Here is an 18,073-nt window from a genome sequence, read left to right on the forward strand (position 1 = left end):
TCGTTGGTAAATCAATGTGGTCGCATTCTTAGTGCTGGAGAGCATTGTAGACTTAAGCCGTTGCACTCCTCTACCAAACCAGAGTAGAGCACCAGGTTAACCATGGGCTAACTATGGTAGCCAGGACAAGCGCAGTGACTGAAGTGGTGGTGGAATGGAGTAAGGAGCTGCTTATCCTTTAAAGGTATAGCAGAAGATTTTCTTTTTCCGGGTGGATCATCTAGACTATTGGTCATCCCAGTTGTCAATCATTCTGATGATATGTTGACGTAAGGCCGTCATATGTGCTCGTCCCTAGGTTCGCTTTCTGCACATGCGCACTTTCATTCATTGAAGCTCACATTCTCACCATGTTTTTTTCTAAATGTTTGAGGGTCACAAGAGAAAAAGTGTCTACGAATTGTATGAAAGAAGTGAAAGGACTCTGAAGAAAGAAACAAGACCAGAGTGGTTTTGGGAGACTATTTCACATACTGCGTGCGCTAAAAGCACAGGTTAGGCTTGCCACGCAAAGAGTTTACTCGACAAGTAAAGTTTGTCATGCTATTTGGAGAAATCCATTTAAAATCACTGCTAGTAAAAGTTGATGTAAGCTATGATTAGCGATGCTAGCTCTGGCACAAGTCGTAAACATGCTGTCGGTAAACATGCCGACAGCAACTTGTAAACAGAGTGAAGAGAAGAACTAGACTGCTGCATGCGCTCGCTCTCTCTCTCTCTCTCTCTCTCTCTCTCTCTCTCTCTCTCTCTCATGCACGCGTTTAATAGGCGTTCCCTCTCTGGAGCAGGTATAGTGTTGCACATGTGCATTTTCTTTTTAAAGTGGAGGGGCGGTTATTTTCAAAAATTTGGGAAAATCTTTCGCTATACCTTTAATACTTTAAAAACATCTTGTTGTGATGTTAGGGTCTGGTCTTCTGTCAGGGAAACACAGACCAGGTGGAGATGGTAACAAAAACAACAACAAGTAGTTTAAACCCCGGTCCTCAAGGACCCCCTTCCAGAATATTTTAGATGTCTCCTTAATTAACACACCTGATTTAACTCATTAGATTGTTAAGGTGACATTCTGGAAGGAGGCTGATGAGTTGGTTCAGGTGTTTTACATAAGGAGAATTCTAAAACTTTCTGGAAGGGGACCAGGATTGAAGAACACTGGTTTAAACAACAGGTAAGTAAATGAATGATAACCTTCTCAGGTATATGACTGAAGAATTTGAAGATGAGAATCGATTAAGTTGCCACACACACACTTCTTGACAGTCACCGAACTTGAGTATAACATGTTCCTTATCTTTATAGATAAATCCAGATGATCCAAGGATGAAGGCAAGAAGGAGAAAAGACTGAGGATACGGAGACAGCTGTCTGGTTCATAGAGAAACACCGAAGAACATTGGGTAAGTCCAAACGACAGCAGATAGTGTATGTGTGTGGAGAGAGTCCTTAAATATGGAGTGGTGATGAGTGACAGCTGGTGGTGATCAGTATTCTGGTTGCGGGTGAGTGGGAGCGGAGCCTGATGATTCTGTGACAGTATCAGTACATGTTTTGACTTATTTAGAAAATTTTGGCATCAATATATCTGTCTTCAGAAGCTTTTTGCACCAATCCCACAAAATAAATTATACTGTAGTCAAGATCTTTGAGGAGCATACTCCATAACATTATTTTTGTTAAACTATGCAAATCAAATTAATATGTCAGAATTACGTGTATTTAGAATATACTACATTATATACATAGTTATAATACTAAATTGTATGTTTAAAACCGACTGATTGTAGCATTTAAATGATGTCTAGACTTCTGATAATTTACAATGTGTTTAAGGCCAATGTGAAAGAGCTACATGTCAAAATAAATATTGCAGGTGAAGGTAATTCTTGTATTTAAAATGTGTCTGCTGTTACTCCTAAACTCCATTTAAGGATTTAAACATTGACAGCTGCTCTTTTATGTCAATAATATTAATTAGGCATAATTTAAAGGAGGAAAACTGAAACTTTTCAGAGCTACAGTAGTATACAAACTCAATGAGTGTGATGGTGAGACTCCCAGTTTTTTTTTTTGTCAAAAATATAGTGTCACATCTTATTTAAATTGCATGCCGTATTTTGGTCTTCACAGACAATGCATGCTGTGTCCTGGGGTAAAAATTAAAATCTGACGGTAAAACATTCCGGCAAAAAAATCTTGTCCAGTTACTTTATATACGGTATGAGGTGAGTTAAATTAGAAGCACAAAACATGTTATGTTCCCAATACTGCAACATGACAGTCCCTCAATGTAACAAAACAAGAAACAACAGCAGCGGACCATACAACAGTATATCGATTAAAATGAAAAATGAGCTCTGCACTGTGAAGTGACACTTTGTGTATAAAGACAGCCCCTCAGTCACAGACTCACATACTGTAGATTGATGGCCCACATCTTAAAGGATGTGTACCGCTCACCGCTTTCAGAAGAAAGTAATAAAATAGCTAATAAATAAGTTTCAGTAATTTAGTATCTCTAACACTTTACCAATTTCAACTTTGTATTGGATCTGCCATTTTGCTCATGTTACTCTATGTATTAGCGTTGGTTCTAGACCCTTCTTAGGGAGGCTTCAGCCAGTCTTTCATCTTAGCCATTAGTAAGTCTATCAAACTATAAAAGATACGTTTCAGAAGTTTTATTTTGAAAATAATTTATTTAAAAATAATATTTAAAATGACGCAAAATGCAGCTTTGCACGTTATGCACATGTGTGGTATCTGCCAGTGGAGTACAGTAGAGTTGGACAGTGGAATAGAGCGCATGCTGCAGGTCATCTGGAGCCAGCTGCAAACTCAAAATCATTGTTTCAAAAATATGCAGCGTAGAAGCTCACAGAAGTTATTTTCGCTGATGTTTTAATTTGTTTTAATGCCTGTATGAGTGCATTCATGTCTGCAAAAAGGGCTGGCCGATTTGGCAATTTTTTAAATCTATTTATGGATTCTCAATTATTTTGTTTTATGTAGTACTGGCAAGAACAAAGTCCAGTAATAAAGCGAGTGCTTGTACCGCCCTAAGATTAAATGAAAAATCAATAGTATATAAAAATAATTTTATTAACTTTTACGTTGCGCCAAAAAAATAACATAAAGACTAAACATGAATTGAAGAAATAAGTAATAGATTCATGAGGCCAAATACTGCTGGTTTGATCAACACAAAACAAATAAAATCTCATTTACTTAGCCTGCAGCCTCGTGCCTCTGGCCTAATCACAGCCGTGATCATATAGAGCTATAACACTCATCCTCAAGTCATATTGCTTAATTATCCCACGTGTATAATTCAAGATTACTTGCTAGTGCTTTGCAAACTGAAGAAAAGGTGTTTTTAGTTTACCGCCATAAATGACACATTTTGGAATACAGGGTCTGTATTTTTGCCTTTTTCTATTTATTAAGTAGGGGCCAATCTCATTTCTCTGTCTTACCCCTTCCCCTTTGTCTTCCCCTTGCCCCTTGAAACCGAGTGAAGACACCCCTCGATTACCGTTTGCGTCACCTTCCCTTGCCGCTAACTGGCTGCTACATCAACAGAGGCGACAAGCGTTGACATAAACAAAGAAGATGCCGTCGTCTCAGGTTGTGGTATCGATTGTCTAAGCTGAGCTCGACAAATAGTGCATAACTTAGCTGCTAGCTAGCGGCTTAACTAGCGATTCAAAACAAAAACATTACAATTAAAACCACTTGAACATTTTATTGAAGTATCATAAAACATGAGTGTCATAATATAATATCAATTAAACTTCCGAAAATAACTTTACTTTCATTTGTGCGACTCATTCACAGTTCGATGTTCAGCCATAAAAAAGTCTTGATGCCGGTACTCCTGAGAAAATCCTACATTAACGTTTACCCCTCTCTTTCAAGTGTGGTCCTTATCACACTTCGTTTCAAGGGCTATGTATCCCTACGCCTTGGCCCTAGCCCTTGATCAAAATGAGAACTGAGACGCCACTTCCCCTCACATGAACGCGCAAAACCAAAGGGGAGGGGTAAGGGGTAAGACAGAGAAATGAGATGCACCCTAATACTCCCTGTGAATGATATGATGCTGACAATAAAGTTTTTGAATGTGCAATTGAGAAATTGCCACCCACCGCCATCAATACACACACACGCACGCACACACACATTCACGACACCTCAAAATGTCCCCGTGAGGTCACAAATTTACTGGTATTCCTATCTTTGTGGGGACAATTGCATTACATATTCAGCATTACTTTTAAAGTAAATACTTAGTAAAATAGAAGAAACAATCAAATATCATTCAGGAGAATTCAGTACCTACATAAGAGCTTCACTGTTATGAAATGCCATGAAATATTCATAGAGGTTTCAAGAGTGCTAAATCAAAATTGATTTTCTTATGACGTTTTAACAAAAATAACATCAACAGTTGTCATCACCACCTGATATGACATATGATCTATTACTATAAGGAAAGACATGTGCTATCTGATATTGATGAAATATGGACCTATGTTGAGACCAGGTCTAAAAACACTGGCACATATTAGTCAATCTAACTTGACTTACAGTCTTCAAAGGAGTTTCTGGGGAACATTTTACCTCTCTGGCTGTAAGCTTGTGAAATTTGAGTGCCTATCGGGAAAATGGTGGTTTAACAGAATTAGACTGTTATGTGTAGATATGTTTTTGAGTTATAGCACCAATATATGCTTGAAATAGAGGAAAATCTGCCTGTGGCACTTAGGCAGAACAATAAAGGTTCGTGGCAATCTCTACCCACATATGCTGATGTCTGGCGTGCGGGGGATCAGACAACTTCAAATGTGTCATACGGCACATTTGAGATAAATGTGTGTGTTCCTCTGCTGTCTGACGCTGTATGAAGACAAACAGGAAGGAGGGTCTTGTCACAGCCCATCCATTCATTCCTGATGAAAGCTCATTAGCAAACCACTTAACTCCTCAGACAGACTACTTTCTCATCGTCTGTCAAAGACATAGCCATATGTGGCATGTACAGAGACTTGAGCGTCATCTTTTTTATAATGGTCGCATTTTGTGTTTTGTTTTAATTTGTTTGTTTGTATTTTTTGGTACTATTTTCCCAAGTGATAGATTTTCAAACATTAGTACTATATCCCAAATGATCATTTGGTTTTAACATTACCTAAACTTAAAAGGCACCATTGCTAAAAAAAAGGTTATTTTGTGTATCTGGTATAATACAATGTGTTCGCATAGTTTAATGTAAAAAAACACATTATTTTCCACATACCATACATTTTTGTAACTTCAGATATCCTGCCTTCCTCAAACACATTTTGTACAAAGCTCATCAATCTGAAAAGCGCTGTGTCCCTGATTGGACAGCTAATCTGTACGTTGTGATTGGCCTAAATACCTAAATATCTGCCGGAAATGTGACGCTCCTTACCATGTTTAAAAGATTCGCTCACAATGCAATGATAATAGGAGTTAACTTACAGGCTAAGTCCAAAGTGGGGAGGAATTATGATAATGTCTGTCTTTACTACATCACCAATCCCAGGAAGTAAACTGTTACATACAATCCGTGTGTTTGTTGTAGTCCAAGAAAAGAGATTTACGTTGGAGACGATAACTTGCGTCATCGTTTACTTTTGAAGTTTGTACCTTTTTAATATTGTTAACATGTACTAATACACACATACACACCAAAGGAAATGTAAAATTGTGAACACGGACCATAGTAGCTCTTTAAATTACTGAACAAGAAAGTGAAGCAATAATGGGATAATAGAGGGGGTTTTGCAAGAAAGAAATAACGAAAAAGAAAGAAAGAATGAAAAGAAAGAAAGACTATATACTAAATAAACAATATGGACTCTTTTTACACTTCTGAGTTCACAAACCAGAACCTGCCATAGTTGGGCTAAATGCACATGCATATTTTTTCGCTGTCCCTGAAAGATTTTTGTCACCTTTATATTTGGAGACCTTGATCATATTTTCTAAATTAATTTATCAACTGTTAAACTGAAACTCTAAAAGGCTATACATTCCTGTCAACGCTTATCTGCACAAATATAAAGGCAAGGCTATAGACCCCTTCAAGGTTTGTAAACATTGAATGATTATCGGGTGGCGCGCAGCACGGGGTCGAACTGTTCATACCATTTAGGCTTTATAATTTAATCTAACGGTGCTGAAAAATGATGACTTACCTGAAATGAAGTGAGCACTACAAACACAAGCCTCTTTGATCTTTGCATTGTCTCAGTCTGCACGTTAATTGCTTGCAGACGCAGATGTTGTATTTTTTTGTTTTTGAGATTCTGCATGACTCGCGAAAACTTAACGGAAGACCTGGTGCGATTTTCACAGCCCACGACGTAAGTAGGCATTTTTGACGATACCGAATAATACGCAACTGAATCTGCTGTAATGACTTTTCTGACCCCGACATGCGCAGTGGGAGCAGCCTGTGACGTGAACCGTGAAGGGGTCTATAAGATTGGTTACTGTTGCAATGGCTAACTGTAAAATAACTCCATCGGGTTTTAATGGCATACACCTGTAGTGTCTAACGTGGTGAATATGAGATTAAAAGCTCAATGCTTTAGGTCAATGAGGAAAAGAGAAGAGAGCAATAGGACTTTCTGAACACAACAAACAAACATAATTTTAGTGATGTGTTTTACTTTTTTAATTTAGTATCTGAAATATGTGAAAATGAATATATATGTTAGTGATTACTGATCGATTAGACACGTCTTTAAGAAAAAAATATGATGTTCGTAAGTGATAAGATTTTGATTATTGTATCTTAAAAAGGAGAGGTGACTAAACTGCAGTGGTAAGATATGTTAACCTAAAGTAAATTAAATGTTTATTTATTTGTCAATAAATATCTGTTTTAAATCCTCTACAGTATATTGTGTTGAAGTAATTGGTTATTTATTTATTTATTTCATTAAGTGTTATCTAAATACAGTATGTTATTCAAAATAACCTGTTATGATACATACAGTAATGGAACAATGAAATTATTAATAGAGACTTTTTAATAATAATATTGATCTAATCATCCTTATTATACGGAAATGTGTGCTTTACCTATTTTAAATATATTAGATTAGATTTATGACGGATAAAAACACAACATGGAATGTACTAATTGGTTTGCAGTGATGCTCACTTAAGAATAAAGTTGTGGGAATGTTAGCTTAACGTTAGTATAACGTTAGGAGAACATTAGAATATTTCACTTTGCTAAAAATAATGTCTATATACATAAAGCAAACTTTTCTGACTAAACAAAAAAAAACATGAAAATTAACTACCATTCGAGGAACCAAAATTGTTAGCTAGATGAAATCATAGTTTAAAATAAAAAAGAGTCCGTGCCCCTCACATATTGGCACATATTGGGGCAAAAGTTGTGTATTGTATTCCAGGCTTAGGGTAACCCTCCAAAGACAGGAACAGTGTAATAGTGTTTAATGAAACAGATAAAACTTCTGTGCAGTTTGGTTTCTTCGTACATTCATGATTATGTTGTGTAAGAGCTGTGCAGCCAGTGTGGAGGATTTTCCTGGATGTCTGTTCAGTAGAAGCTGAAGGGTTGAGCCAGAGGCTTGGTTTCACACTGCAACTACAAACGCACTCCTCACATCAGACAACACTTGGCTTCTGGCGTTTGGCTCGGGGCATAGGACTGACAATGAAAGTAAAGTCTGTTCATCCTGACAGAACTAAGACTGCTGACCCTACTCATCTATAGATGCTAACAGCATCCTCATAATGTATAAATGGCTCCCTGTTATCTGTCTCTTCAACAATGGCATTTATTATGTAACTGAGAAAGCAAAGAATATACAAGTATGTTCATGGAAATCTGGTTTACTTGCATATAAACAATTTTGTAGACTTATAAAGCATCATATTTTCTAGGATGCCGTGCAATGTCTGTCATTCGGAACAGAAAAGCAATTTCAGACTGCTTTTACTATTTTTTTGTGCCATATGTATTGAGTAACTGTATGAGTGCAGTCTGAGGTCGAGCCTAATGTGTGCCTGTATACTGAGACAGGTGAACCATCAAAATCCATGTCATATATTCAGATTTAGCTCTAGAACTTACCTGTGACTTTCAGCTCAGTGGTCCGCCTCACAACTCTACTGCCGTACTTCAGTTCACAGGTATAGTTTCCACCATCGTCCTCCTGCACCTCAGGGATCCACAGGCTGGTGGTGTTTATGATTATTGAGCTTCTCCAGTCTTTCCGCTGACACTCCTTTAGAAAACACATTAAACAACTATGATTTATCACATCTGTGGATCTCTATATCCATTTGTCTGTCAAAAAATCAAAGCAGACTGTACACTGTACAATTTTTGCCACAAGCTTGCTGTCTTGAGTAAAAACATTTAAGTTTCAGAAGTTGTGATGTGATCAGTGAGTAACTGCATTAACTGTGTTAAGCCCATGTCACAATCTCTGGTCCACAGGAATATTATGGCAATCTAGTGAGAAACCAACAGGTTTGTGCCAGCATTGTGCTTCTGTGGGCACTTTTTCTGTGTGTTCCTGTAACTCAACTGGTACAAGTGACATTCAGAGAGGACATTAACATTTGTACAGTGTACAGCTGGTACAATTATGAATTCAACATTCCTTATATGGCATGAGAGACATACGGCTGAAGTTATACCTTTACCTTGTACCAGGTCATGATGGGTTGCTTGTAGGGGGCAAGATAGTCATCAATGTCAGGGCAGGTGATCATTTTACTCCTAGTGATCTCTGCCCGCTCCAGGTAACGTATTCGACTGCTAAAACACAAACCCTCTTCACTCTCCTCAACTGTCAGCGACATGGACACCTTCATACAGTACGTCGAGTTTCTGTGAAGACATGACATTTACATTTTCTTTAGCTTTAAAAACTCAATAGAACCGCGGCACGTATTCAAAAAACTGTCATTACAGTTTATGATACAGCATTGGTAATCTGTTGATGTGGATTGGATGACACGTGTAACAAAGGTGTCAAATGATTTGTTTGACTACATTAAAGAGTCATTTCATCACAGCCTTTCATGACAGTCTGAAAAGTTAAATAACTGATTAAAGCACTTCCGTGACTGAATATTACACAACAGTCAGCTCTCTTTTTTTTAAACTAATTGGATGTTAAGCATTTAATAAGTGTTGCTGTTTATCTCATTTGTAACAGAGCACAGGCAGATCCTGAATCTGTGCTGACTTGATTATAGATAGACTTTTGGATTATTGCAAAAAATAAGCTGTGTTTAACAAAAGTTTATGACAATTACACGTTTGTCCAACAAGTAAGTCTTCACAGATGAATATACATTTTTAAGTTTAAATGCGTTTTCTACAAATATAAAAATCTGAATTTTGAATTGAAAATTCATAAATGTTCATCTGTGGACAAAGCGTGTAAGTGTTATAAACATTTTCTAAACACAGAGCTTATTTTTTGCAATAATCCAAAACTCTATTGGAAAAATGAATGGGCTTCTTTGCGAGGAAACAGTATCCTGCTACTGTAACTTCCAAGTTAGCCTACAGAAATATGTCATCCCTGCAGCACTCTATTATGATTATGTATCGCCTACGTCACTGTGAAGTCATCACTCTAGCTGGAGGCAAAACATAAGGAAGAACTCATAGCAGGCATGCTAAAAGTTTGCGGTTTTTCCTTTAAAATGTCATCTTGTTGTGTATTTGGCTGCCAGAATAGAAGGAACATGTGGTTCAATGCAATACGGCGTACAGACTGGACGGAGATGATCATAAATAATGCTCATGTTTGCAGTGCACACTTCATATCAGGTAAAATAATCTATGCATATTTACTGTTGTGTTGGTTTTATCTAGTACAAATCGTCAAATTTCTGTTTTATCAGTGAAAAGTCGCCAACCTTTAGCTCACTAGCTAGGCTAAATGTTAAACAAACATACAGCGATAGATGTGTGCCATCCTTTGAATGGTCTCTTAAAATAATCCACATTGCTAATCCAACCCTATATCATGAAATTATGTACCTATATAGGCACGTATGGACCAATGTGACAGTGTCACGTTTCGTCGCGTTTGAACGTGAGCATGTCACGCTTTTCTGTTTGTGTCACTGTCACGTATTGGTTACTCAACTTTTTTGTTCTATTTTCAAACCATTTTCGCTTCAGTTTAGGGTTAGATTTGGTGCTTGCATTAGTATGTCACTTTAAGTATTGGTTTATAAAAAAAAGATACAAGACTTATTGGGGCGGTTTCCCAGACGGGGATCAGACTAGTCCTAGACTAAAATAAATGTAAGAGCTGTCCAAACTCCAAACAACTTGTACTGACATATCCTAAAATACATCAGTGCCCTTTGTTGTGCCTAAAGATGCACACAAGTAATGTTTTTAGTAAGGCATGTTTGTTAAAACTAGTTTTATTTCCTAATTAAACTAAGGCCTAGTCCTGGTTTAAACTAATCCCTGTCCGGGAAACCACCCCATTATTTTATATTTTCTAAACTTTAACCAAATGTCGCCTGACGTTGGGGTTAGAGTTGGGTTTGGGTAGGGATGTCATTTTATGTAAATCTAACCCTAAACCAAAGCGACAATGGACAAAAAAGTTGAGTAACCAATACGTGACAGTGACACAAACAGAAAAGCGTGACATGCTCACGTTGAAACGTGGCGAAACGTGACACTGTCACGTTGGTCCATAGGTGCCTATAGGTACATAATTTCGTGCTATTGGGTTGGCTAATCATAGTAAGCCCAGCGATACATTAGCTTTACATTAGACAATAAGCCTGGACAAAATTCCCCAAACCACCCGTAAGTAATTCATATGTTGTCTAGGAAATATCCAAAACCTGGTTAAAATGTTTCTAATGAGAACGAGATACAAGAACTACACCAGGCTTAGCTAAAAAATAAAAAAGTAGGCTACTGTAATGTTATCCACTTGTCATTATATTAAATTCCTCCTAAAACATGCAAGCTTACGTCAACATTGCGTCCTTGCCTCTTTTCGCCTCCAGCTAAGCCCCGCCCATCCGGAGACGTTGCAATGTTTACAAACTTTTAAGAGGTCTATTAGCACAGCAGGTCTATTAACCTTCTAAGACCCCAGCTTTGGTTTGTCTTTTTTCAGATTTCTTCCAACTATAGGGTTAGGAAGAACTAATAAATTAAATAACCAAATATTTTTTCTTTGAACATGAAGCAGTGTAATTGTCCATGTTTGTGTACAACAGGTTCCAGATACACAGAATTAAGTATTATCTTGCAAACAACAAAAAAATGTGATGTCCACACACCAGGTCTTAGGAGGTTAATAACAAAGTTAATCTTTTATAAAAGCATCTAAAACTCATTTTTATAATGTTGAAAGGCATCAATAAATCATGAAAATCAGAGATGTTAAGCAGGGAAACCTGAATACATCTGCATGCAAATGTCAAGTAAGGCCAAGCTAATCAAGAGCTTTTCAGAGAATGTCGTGGGGAGATGAAACACTTTACAACGCTCACTGCATCTCTGGCACACAGCCTCAATGTCTTGTTAAGCATTTACATGTGCATAACATTTAAATATGTTAAACAATCTTCTCCAGTTGACAGTTTTGCCACCTTAAAAGTTCCTTGAAGCAGTTTCGGTTACTGTCGGACACGATCATACGAGTAACAACTATTCCAGTGATGAATGAAACATACAGACGCAAACTCTATCAATTTCACATTGAATCTGCTTCATGTCTGTCTGGAATCAACACAAATGTAATTATTTCGGTGCCGTGTGTTTGTCCATATGCAGTGAAGGCTGAGGTCCTTTTACTAGTCATTTTGAAACACACATGCTGAATCATCAGTAATGTTGAGCGATTGCATCTTCAGTGACATGGATCAATGGAGTCATTTCAGACACGAGGTGCAAAAACGCTGCAGTAAATGTTTCTTCTCCTGTCCCAGATGACATTGAGAGTGGACAATGAAAATAGTGTCTTTCAAACCTTAAATCTGCTGACATTGCATTGACTTTTATTCAGTGCTGTAGTGGTCGAGGGGAGAGATTTGAGCCATTATTATAAGCTGAGAAAAGACCAAAGGTTTGCAGCTAACACATTCCCACGGGAGTTACAGAAGTCTTGAACGGTGCTGCTAATGAGGACATGAGGATTTGAGGAGTAATGATGCTCTGATAGCACCGGCTATGCTCTACACATGATACCATTTTTACATCTAATACTTCAACAAAACAATAAACTGTGAAAAGTATTTCATCATTTTATCTTTGCTTCCATCCATTCAACTTATCACAAGATTTCTACAAAGTTTTGTGAGTTTCACTCAAGCATTTTCTCTATTAAAAAGGAACATTAAGTGAGTATACAGTATATACATTTCAACTCTGTCATCACTTTTTACTTAAAGGGCTTACTGTATATCATTAGAAATCACATTCCCTTTGATCTTTTGAAATAAAACCTTGATGTACTATTTTGCATTAATAAACTTCAAATTTTAGACCTCCCCAATCCACGCAAACGTTAGTAATGATGTTCAGAAACTCGGCTCGTCCAGTCAGGGCCATAAGATGAAAGTGTCTCTGCTGCTCTTAAAGAAATAGTCTACTCATTTTCAACACCAAAATATGTCACTACCCCAACCAAGAACCGTTGACACATCCCTCCACCATCTGTGCGCGCGCACGCAAGCGCTGAAGCGCGCCGCGACACTTCAATAGCATTTAGCTTAGCCCCATTCATTCAATGGTACCATTTAGAGATAAAGTTAGAAGTGACCAAACACATCAACGTTTTTCCTATTTAAGACATGTAGTTATACGAGCGAGTTTGGTGGCACAAAACAAAACGCAGCGCCTCTCCAAGCGGATTCAAAAGAGGAACTACACTCTATGGCGCAACAGCACTTTTGGGAGTACTTGGACTCGCCTGAAAAGTTACTGCGCCAAGTCGAAGCACTCCCAAAAGTGCCACCACGCCACAAAATATAGCTCCTCTTTTAGAAAAGCGCTACGTTTCATTTTGTACCACCAAACTCGCTCGCACAACTACTCGTCTTAAAAAGGAAAAACGTTGATGTGTTTAGTCACTTCTAACTTTATCTCTAAATGGTACCATTGAATGAATGGGGCTAAGCTAAATGCTATCGAAGCGTCGCAGCGCGCTCCAGCGCTTACGTGCACGCACACAGATGATAGAGGGATGTATCAACAATTCTTAGTTAAGGTAATAACATATTTTAATATTGAAAATGAGTAAACTATTCCTTTAATAATGTCCGAAGCTTATACAAAGACCTAACAAACTTCTGGTAAAGACATTGCTTCTGCAGAAAAAGCAGTTCAAATCTGACACAAACTGTTGCTGATTATTTTAAAAATGAAGAGTACATCATGTATTTAATATCCCATCATGTGATATTTAATGTTTTTTTTTTCAGATTCTGTTTTATTATTATTACTATTATTTTATTATTATCAGCCATCATGTGATGAAATCTGCCTTCAGAATCATCAGTGTGGGGCGCCTGTTGCTTTAAATAAATGAAAATGAAGCTGTTGCTTTAACCAGCCAAAGGAATCTAATGTTATGAATATGAAGGGTATTTGACACATGGACAGGAATCTGTTATAACAGTAAGTAAAAAACCTTTTGCTCAAAATACCCAAAAACGCAGGCAGGTATTTGATATTGTAACAGTATGATTATACTATTATAACGTCAGATACATATATCGCGGGTGTGTCATGGGATTGCCAGATCTTTTGTGCTAGATCCATGTCTGAGTACATCTGGCAAGACCATGACAGTACTATGTTCTGTGTGGGGACATGTGGAGTCATATTTTGTGTGTGTCTTCCACATGTTCCCAGTGTCTTGTCGCTGTCATGATCTTGCCAGACCTTAGTGTAAGGTTCAGGTCTGATTTCTGAGGGCAAGGTCATGGCAGCATTGTGGTTTGTGTTGGGACACGTGGTTTTTACATCATGTATGTGTGTCACGTGTTTCCAGTGTCTTGTCACTTTTACCCTACTCCCTTATGTACTCGTGTCTTACGTAATTAATTAAGTTCACCTGTTCCCCATTGATGTGGTGTCTTTATAATGCCCTTTCGTTCTCTGTCGTGTGCGTGTTCCTTGTCTATATTCAGTGTTCATGTTTCCCGTGTTCCTGAGATCCTGTTTTCTAGTCTCTTATTTAGTTCCTGTGTTTTGTTTCCCGTTTCGTGTTTATCACCATTGTTCATTTATCCTCTGTTTTACCCCCTTGTGGGTTTTTGTGTTTCGTAATAAACCATCAGTTTATTATTTAAGTCGTGCTTGCGTGTGGGTTCTCTTTTTGTTTATAAACGTACCGTGACAGGGTGTCTCTCAAAATAAGTCAAAAGACGGAGTCAAAATGGTCTTGGGTTTTAGACCTTGCTTATTACCGACCCACATCTGCACCACAAATGACATATTTATATTATGTGATATTAATAAATATAATGATTAAATAATTGACGATCAAATATTAGTGGTTCACTTGTCCCGTATGAAGGTCTGGTATAAATGTAAAGGGAATTTGACACGAGACACTCTAGATAGCACGAAGGTATGACATTATAACAGTATGAATGTAAGGGGGATTTGACACGAGATACCCACGATTGCAGATGGTAATCTGAAGATATATGGCTGTCATTATTGCTGCATGAGATACCTGTCTGTGATGCAATGACCTGTTATACTGTATTTCTGTATAATATTAATGTTTTCTATAGCAGTGGCATCATAATGATGGCATAAAGTAATAGATTAAAGGGCCAGACAGATCCGATATTGAAAATGACCTGTATTGCAGTTTGTCATGTAGCTGTCATCAATGTAAACAATGTGCAAAATAGTTTAACCAAAAAGTGCATGATAAATAGAGTTAATGGCTTCTAAAGTAGGGAGTCTTTGAACCGCGTTTACGAGTCAAATAATTTTCGAATCCCCGCCTGTTGTCTGTCTACGTATGAAGGCAATACTTTGCATATCAGAAGACACCGTGTTTTCAGCTGTAAAGGCAGGTTTGTGTTGTTTTCTCTGCCAAAGGATAAAGATCAAAAGAATCAGTGGTTAAAATTCACTTTTGCCACTATACCACAGCAGTACAACAAAACCCTTTTGGTTGTGTTCCCCTCATTTAACTGATGATTTCTTCTTTTCCGTCTATAGTTATCGTGTTTAATTTGAATTTTCCCTCGCAGTGCTATGCACATCCCTGCATTTCAACTTTTCTGCATGGAGCAGGGAGATCTCCCCCTCGAGGAACACCTTTTAGACTTTCTAAAGTTGGCTCCATACACCACCTTTCCGGACAGCTGCCTCTGTACTTTTTTGCTTGCTAGACAGATCTCCAGTCACAGCCCCAGCCTCGCTTCCAAACCAGAGATCAGCCAGCTGTCACCCCACCGCACATAGCCTGAGCCCACCGCAGACAGAGAGCCGAGCTTGCAGTGACAACTGAGCCCAATATCACCCCAGAGCCCGAGCCTCACGGAGTGTCTGACCAGGTGCGTGACCGTGGGAGTTTTGGTGGAGTACAAGGGTGAGCCATCACTGGACTCTGGACATTTATTTGACTGGTTTGAGGATGTTTTCTGCAGTCTGCAGTCCCTGCTGGTCCCACCCAGCTGCCATCTCGGGGGAGTTTCCCAAGTCTCCACCTCCATCCTTTGAGACCCTGATTCTGCCTCTGCCTTCTAACCCATCAGCTCCACCTTGGCTCCTGGCTCCCTCATATCCACCATGGCCCGTCTTCCTTCTAGATCCGCCAGGCTCCTTCGTCCCTCCGACTCTGGCTTGGTCGGACCTCGTCCCGCCTCCTCCTCAGGACTCTACTCCTCTGGCTTCTCCACGTCGTTCCGTCCCACCGGCTCTGTTGGGATCTTCCTTCCCATCAGCTCTGCCTCAGTCCTCTGTCATTCTGGCTCCACTTCGGGCTTCCGGATCTTGCCTCAACCTCAGTTGCCAGAGCCGTCGGCTCCCCCCTAGTCCTCCGGCACCTCGGCTTCCCCTGGGCTCCGTCTTGGCTCCACCCAGGTCACCTCCTTCAGAAATTTCGTAACCATCACTTGTCCCCAGAATGTCGAGCAGCAAAAATCCACCCTTGCTCCTCCTGCTCCAGCCCCCCTTGGCTCCTCCCTCTGTCTTCACCACCCTGGCTCCATTGACTTCCTTTCTTTTTTGTTTAGTGGCCCCCCTCTCAACACTTCGGTGTAGTTTAATTCAGGGGGAGTACTGTTACAGTTACAGTAGCTTATTTGTCTTCATTTGTATCATTGTTTCCATTTGCCTGTCTCCCTCATTGTTTTATTAGTCATCACTGTTAATTAATAATCATCACCAATGGTTCATTTGGTTCATTATTGTTTTCACCTGCCCTTGTTAGCCATCCTCATGTATCTAAACCCAGTGATCTACCTTTGTCTCTGTCCGATCTCATCTTGTGAATGTTTAAGATATGTTACTCTGCTCGTCATTCTGTTTATTGTTTTATTCATATTAAAGTTTATTATTAGTAATACTCCTTGTCGTCTCCTCATCTCTCCTAATCACGTACCGTGACTATGACTTTCTTCCTCTGAACAGGTAAAATGTCAGTAACATGATTTATTTTAATGCATGACCGTTCTCATCTGATCAGAACAAATGCAGCAGATATATTAGTTGTTCAGATGACATTTTTTCAGATATATATGACTCTCGATATATTGGATCTCGATGTACAATGACAGATCTGTTCTGATTCGGTGATCACAGATTCAGATTCATCTGCACAGAGAAGCAGTGCCGAAGCACAACCAGCATAAGAGAAATTACAAGAACTGCAATTTTACATTTCAAACAGAGATGGAGATGTAGAGACAAAAGTTACAGTTGCCTCGCTCACAGTGAACAATGCATTAGCCTACTAAAGAAGGACACGCCAATTACAATCACTGTAGTAAACAGCTTGAGATAGACTTTACAGATCAAAAGGCTCAAGCATTTTACAGTTTTTGATAATATTTTACACATTTCTACAAATAGCAGCTATCACAAACATTATAAGAAGAGAACTCCAAGATGAGCCTGCACTCTGCTACAGTCATCTATGCTCACTGGGGGATTAGTGATACCTATTACAAAACTTTTCTATTATGTATAATATTATTTAGAAGTGACAATTACCTTGTTTAATAGTTTAATACAGTTTAATACAGTATGTTAAGTGTTCAAATGCATTTTATTTTACTAATACAGGTTTACATTACATTACATTAACAAACATTAAAGGGGACAGAGAATGAAAAACCATTTTTACCTTGTCTTTGTTGAATAATGGTAGTCTACCCACATTCACAAACATACAAAAAGTGCTAAACATGCTAAACATCTCAGTCTCAAAGAAATTCCTCTTTTAGAAATGTCAGCCAGAAAACAGCCCAATCTGAAAAACTGATGCTTATGCCATCACAGGCATCTAACTGCCCCACCACTTTAAAATAATTGGCTACATTTTTTGAGTGTCAGCAAAGTCAGCCAATCAGTAATGAGATTGCAAGTTAAGCCAGTAGGGGGAGCCAAATAGGTGCAAAACCACTTGTTTAAATTACCCCACCCTAATAGAGCTATCTGAGAGAGGTTTTTATGAAGCTTCTAAGGCATTACACACCCAAACAAAAACATTTTGTCTACATGTCACATCACAGAACAAGGATAAATACTCCGTTCAATCATTCTATGTCACCTTTAAAGGGACACTTTCAGCTGATCTCCGGGTCTCACACTAGCACTTTTAGCATAGCTTAACACAATAGAATCTGATTAGTCTATTAAGATTGCGCCTAAAACACAACCAAAGAGTTTTGATATTTTTCCTATTTAAAACTTGACTCTTCTGTAGTTACATTGTGTACTAAGACTGACGAAAAAATTAAAATGTGATTTTCTAGGCAGATATGGCTAGTAACTTCTCATTCTGGTGTAATAATCATGGACTTT

The 18,073-nt window shown here is 38.5% G+C and overlaps 1 protein-coding gene and 1 long non-coding RNA gene across 4 annotated transcripts in view; one reads left to right on the forward strand and one right to left on the reverse strand.

The window, feature by feature from the left end:
• il1rapl2 (interleukin 1 receptor accessory protein-like 2) overlaps window positions 1-18,073 on the reverse strand; it is a 282,978-nt gene that overhangs the window by 90,549 nt on the left and 174,356 nt on the right. For 2 of the 3 annotated variants that reach the window (XM_055177737.2, XM_055177738.2), the window contains 2 exons: window positions 8,719-8,911; window positions 8,147-8,300 (listed from right to left, as the gene is read on the reverse strand). In XM_055177737.2, the coding sequence (XP_055033712.2) occupies window positions 8,147-8,300; window positions 8,719-8,911 (347 nt within the window). The remainder of the gene's footprint in view (window positions 1-8,146; window positions 8,301-8,718; window positions 8,912-18,073) is intronic. The other variant, XM_055177739.2, reaches the window with a different exon arrangement.
• On the forward strand, window positions 1,135-16,462 carry LOC129422053 (uncharacterized). The gene is made up of 3 exons (XR_012357862.1): window positions 1,135-1,171; window positions 1,303-1,400; window positions 15,295-16,462. It is a non-coding gene; the product is annotated as an uncharacterized lncRNA (long non-coding RNA).

Source organism: Misgurnus anguillicaudatus, chromosome 16, assembly GCF_027580225.2.
Source record: "Misgurnus anguillicaudatus chromosome 16, ASM2758022v2, whole genome shotgun sequence".
Taxonomy (NCBI): Eukaryota; Metazoa; Chordata; class Actinopteri; order Cypriniformes; family Cobitidae; genus Misgurnus; species Misgurnus anguillicaudatus.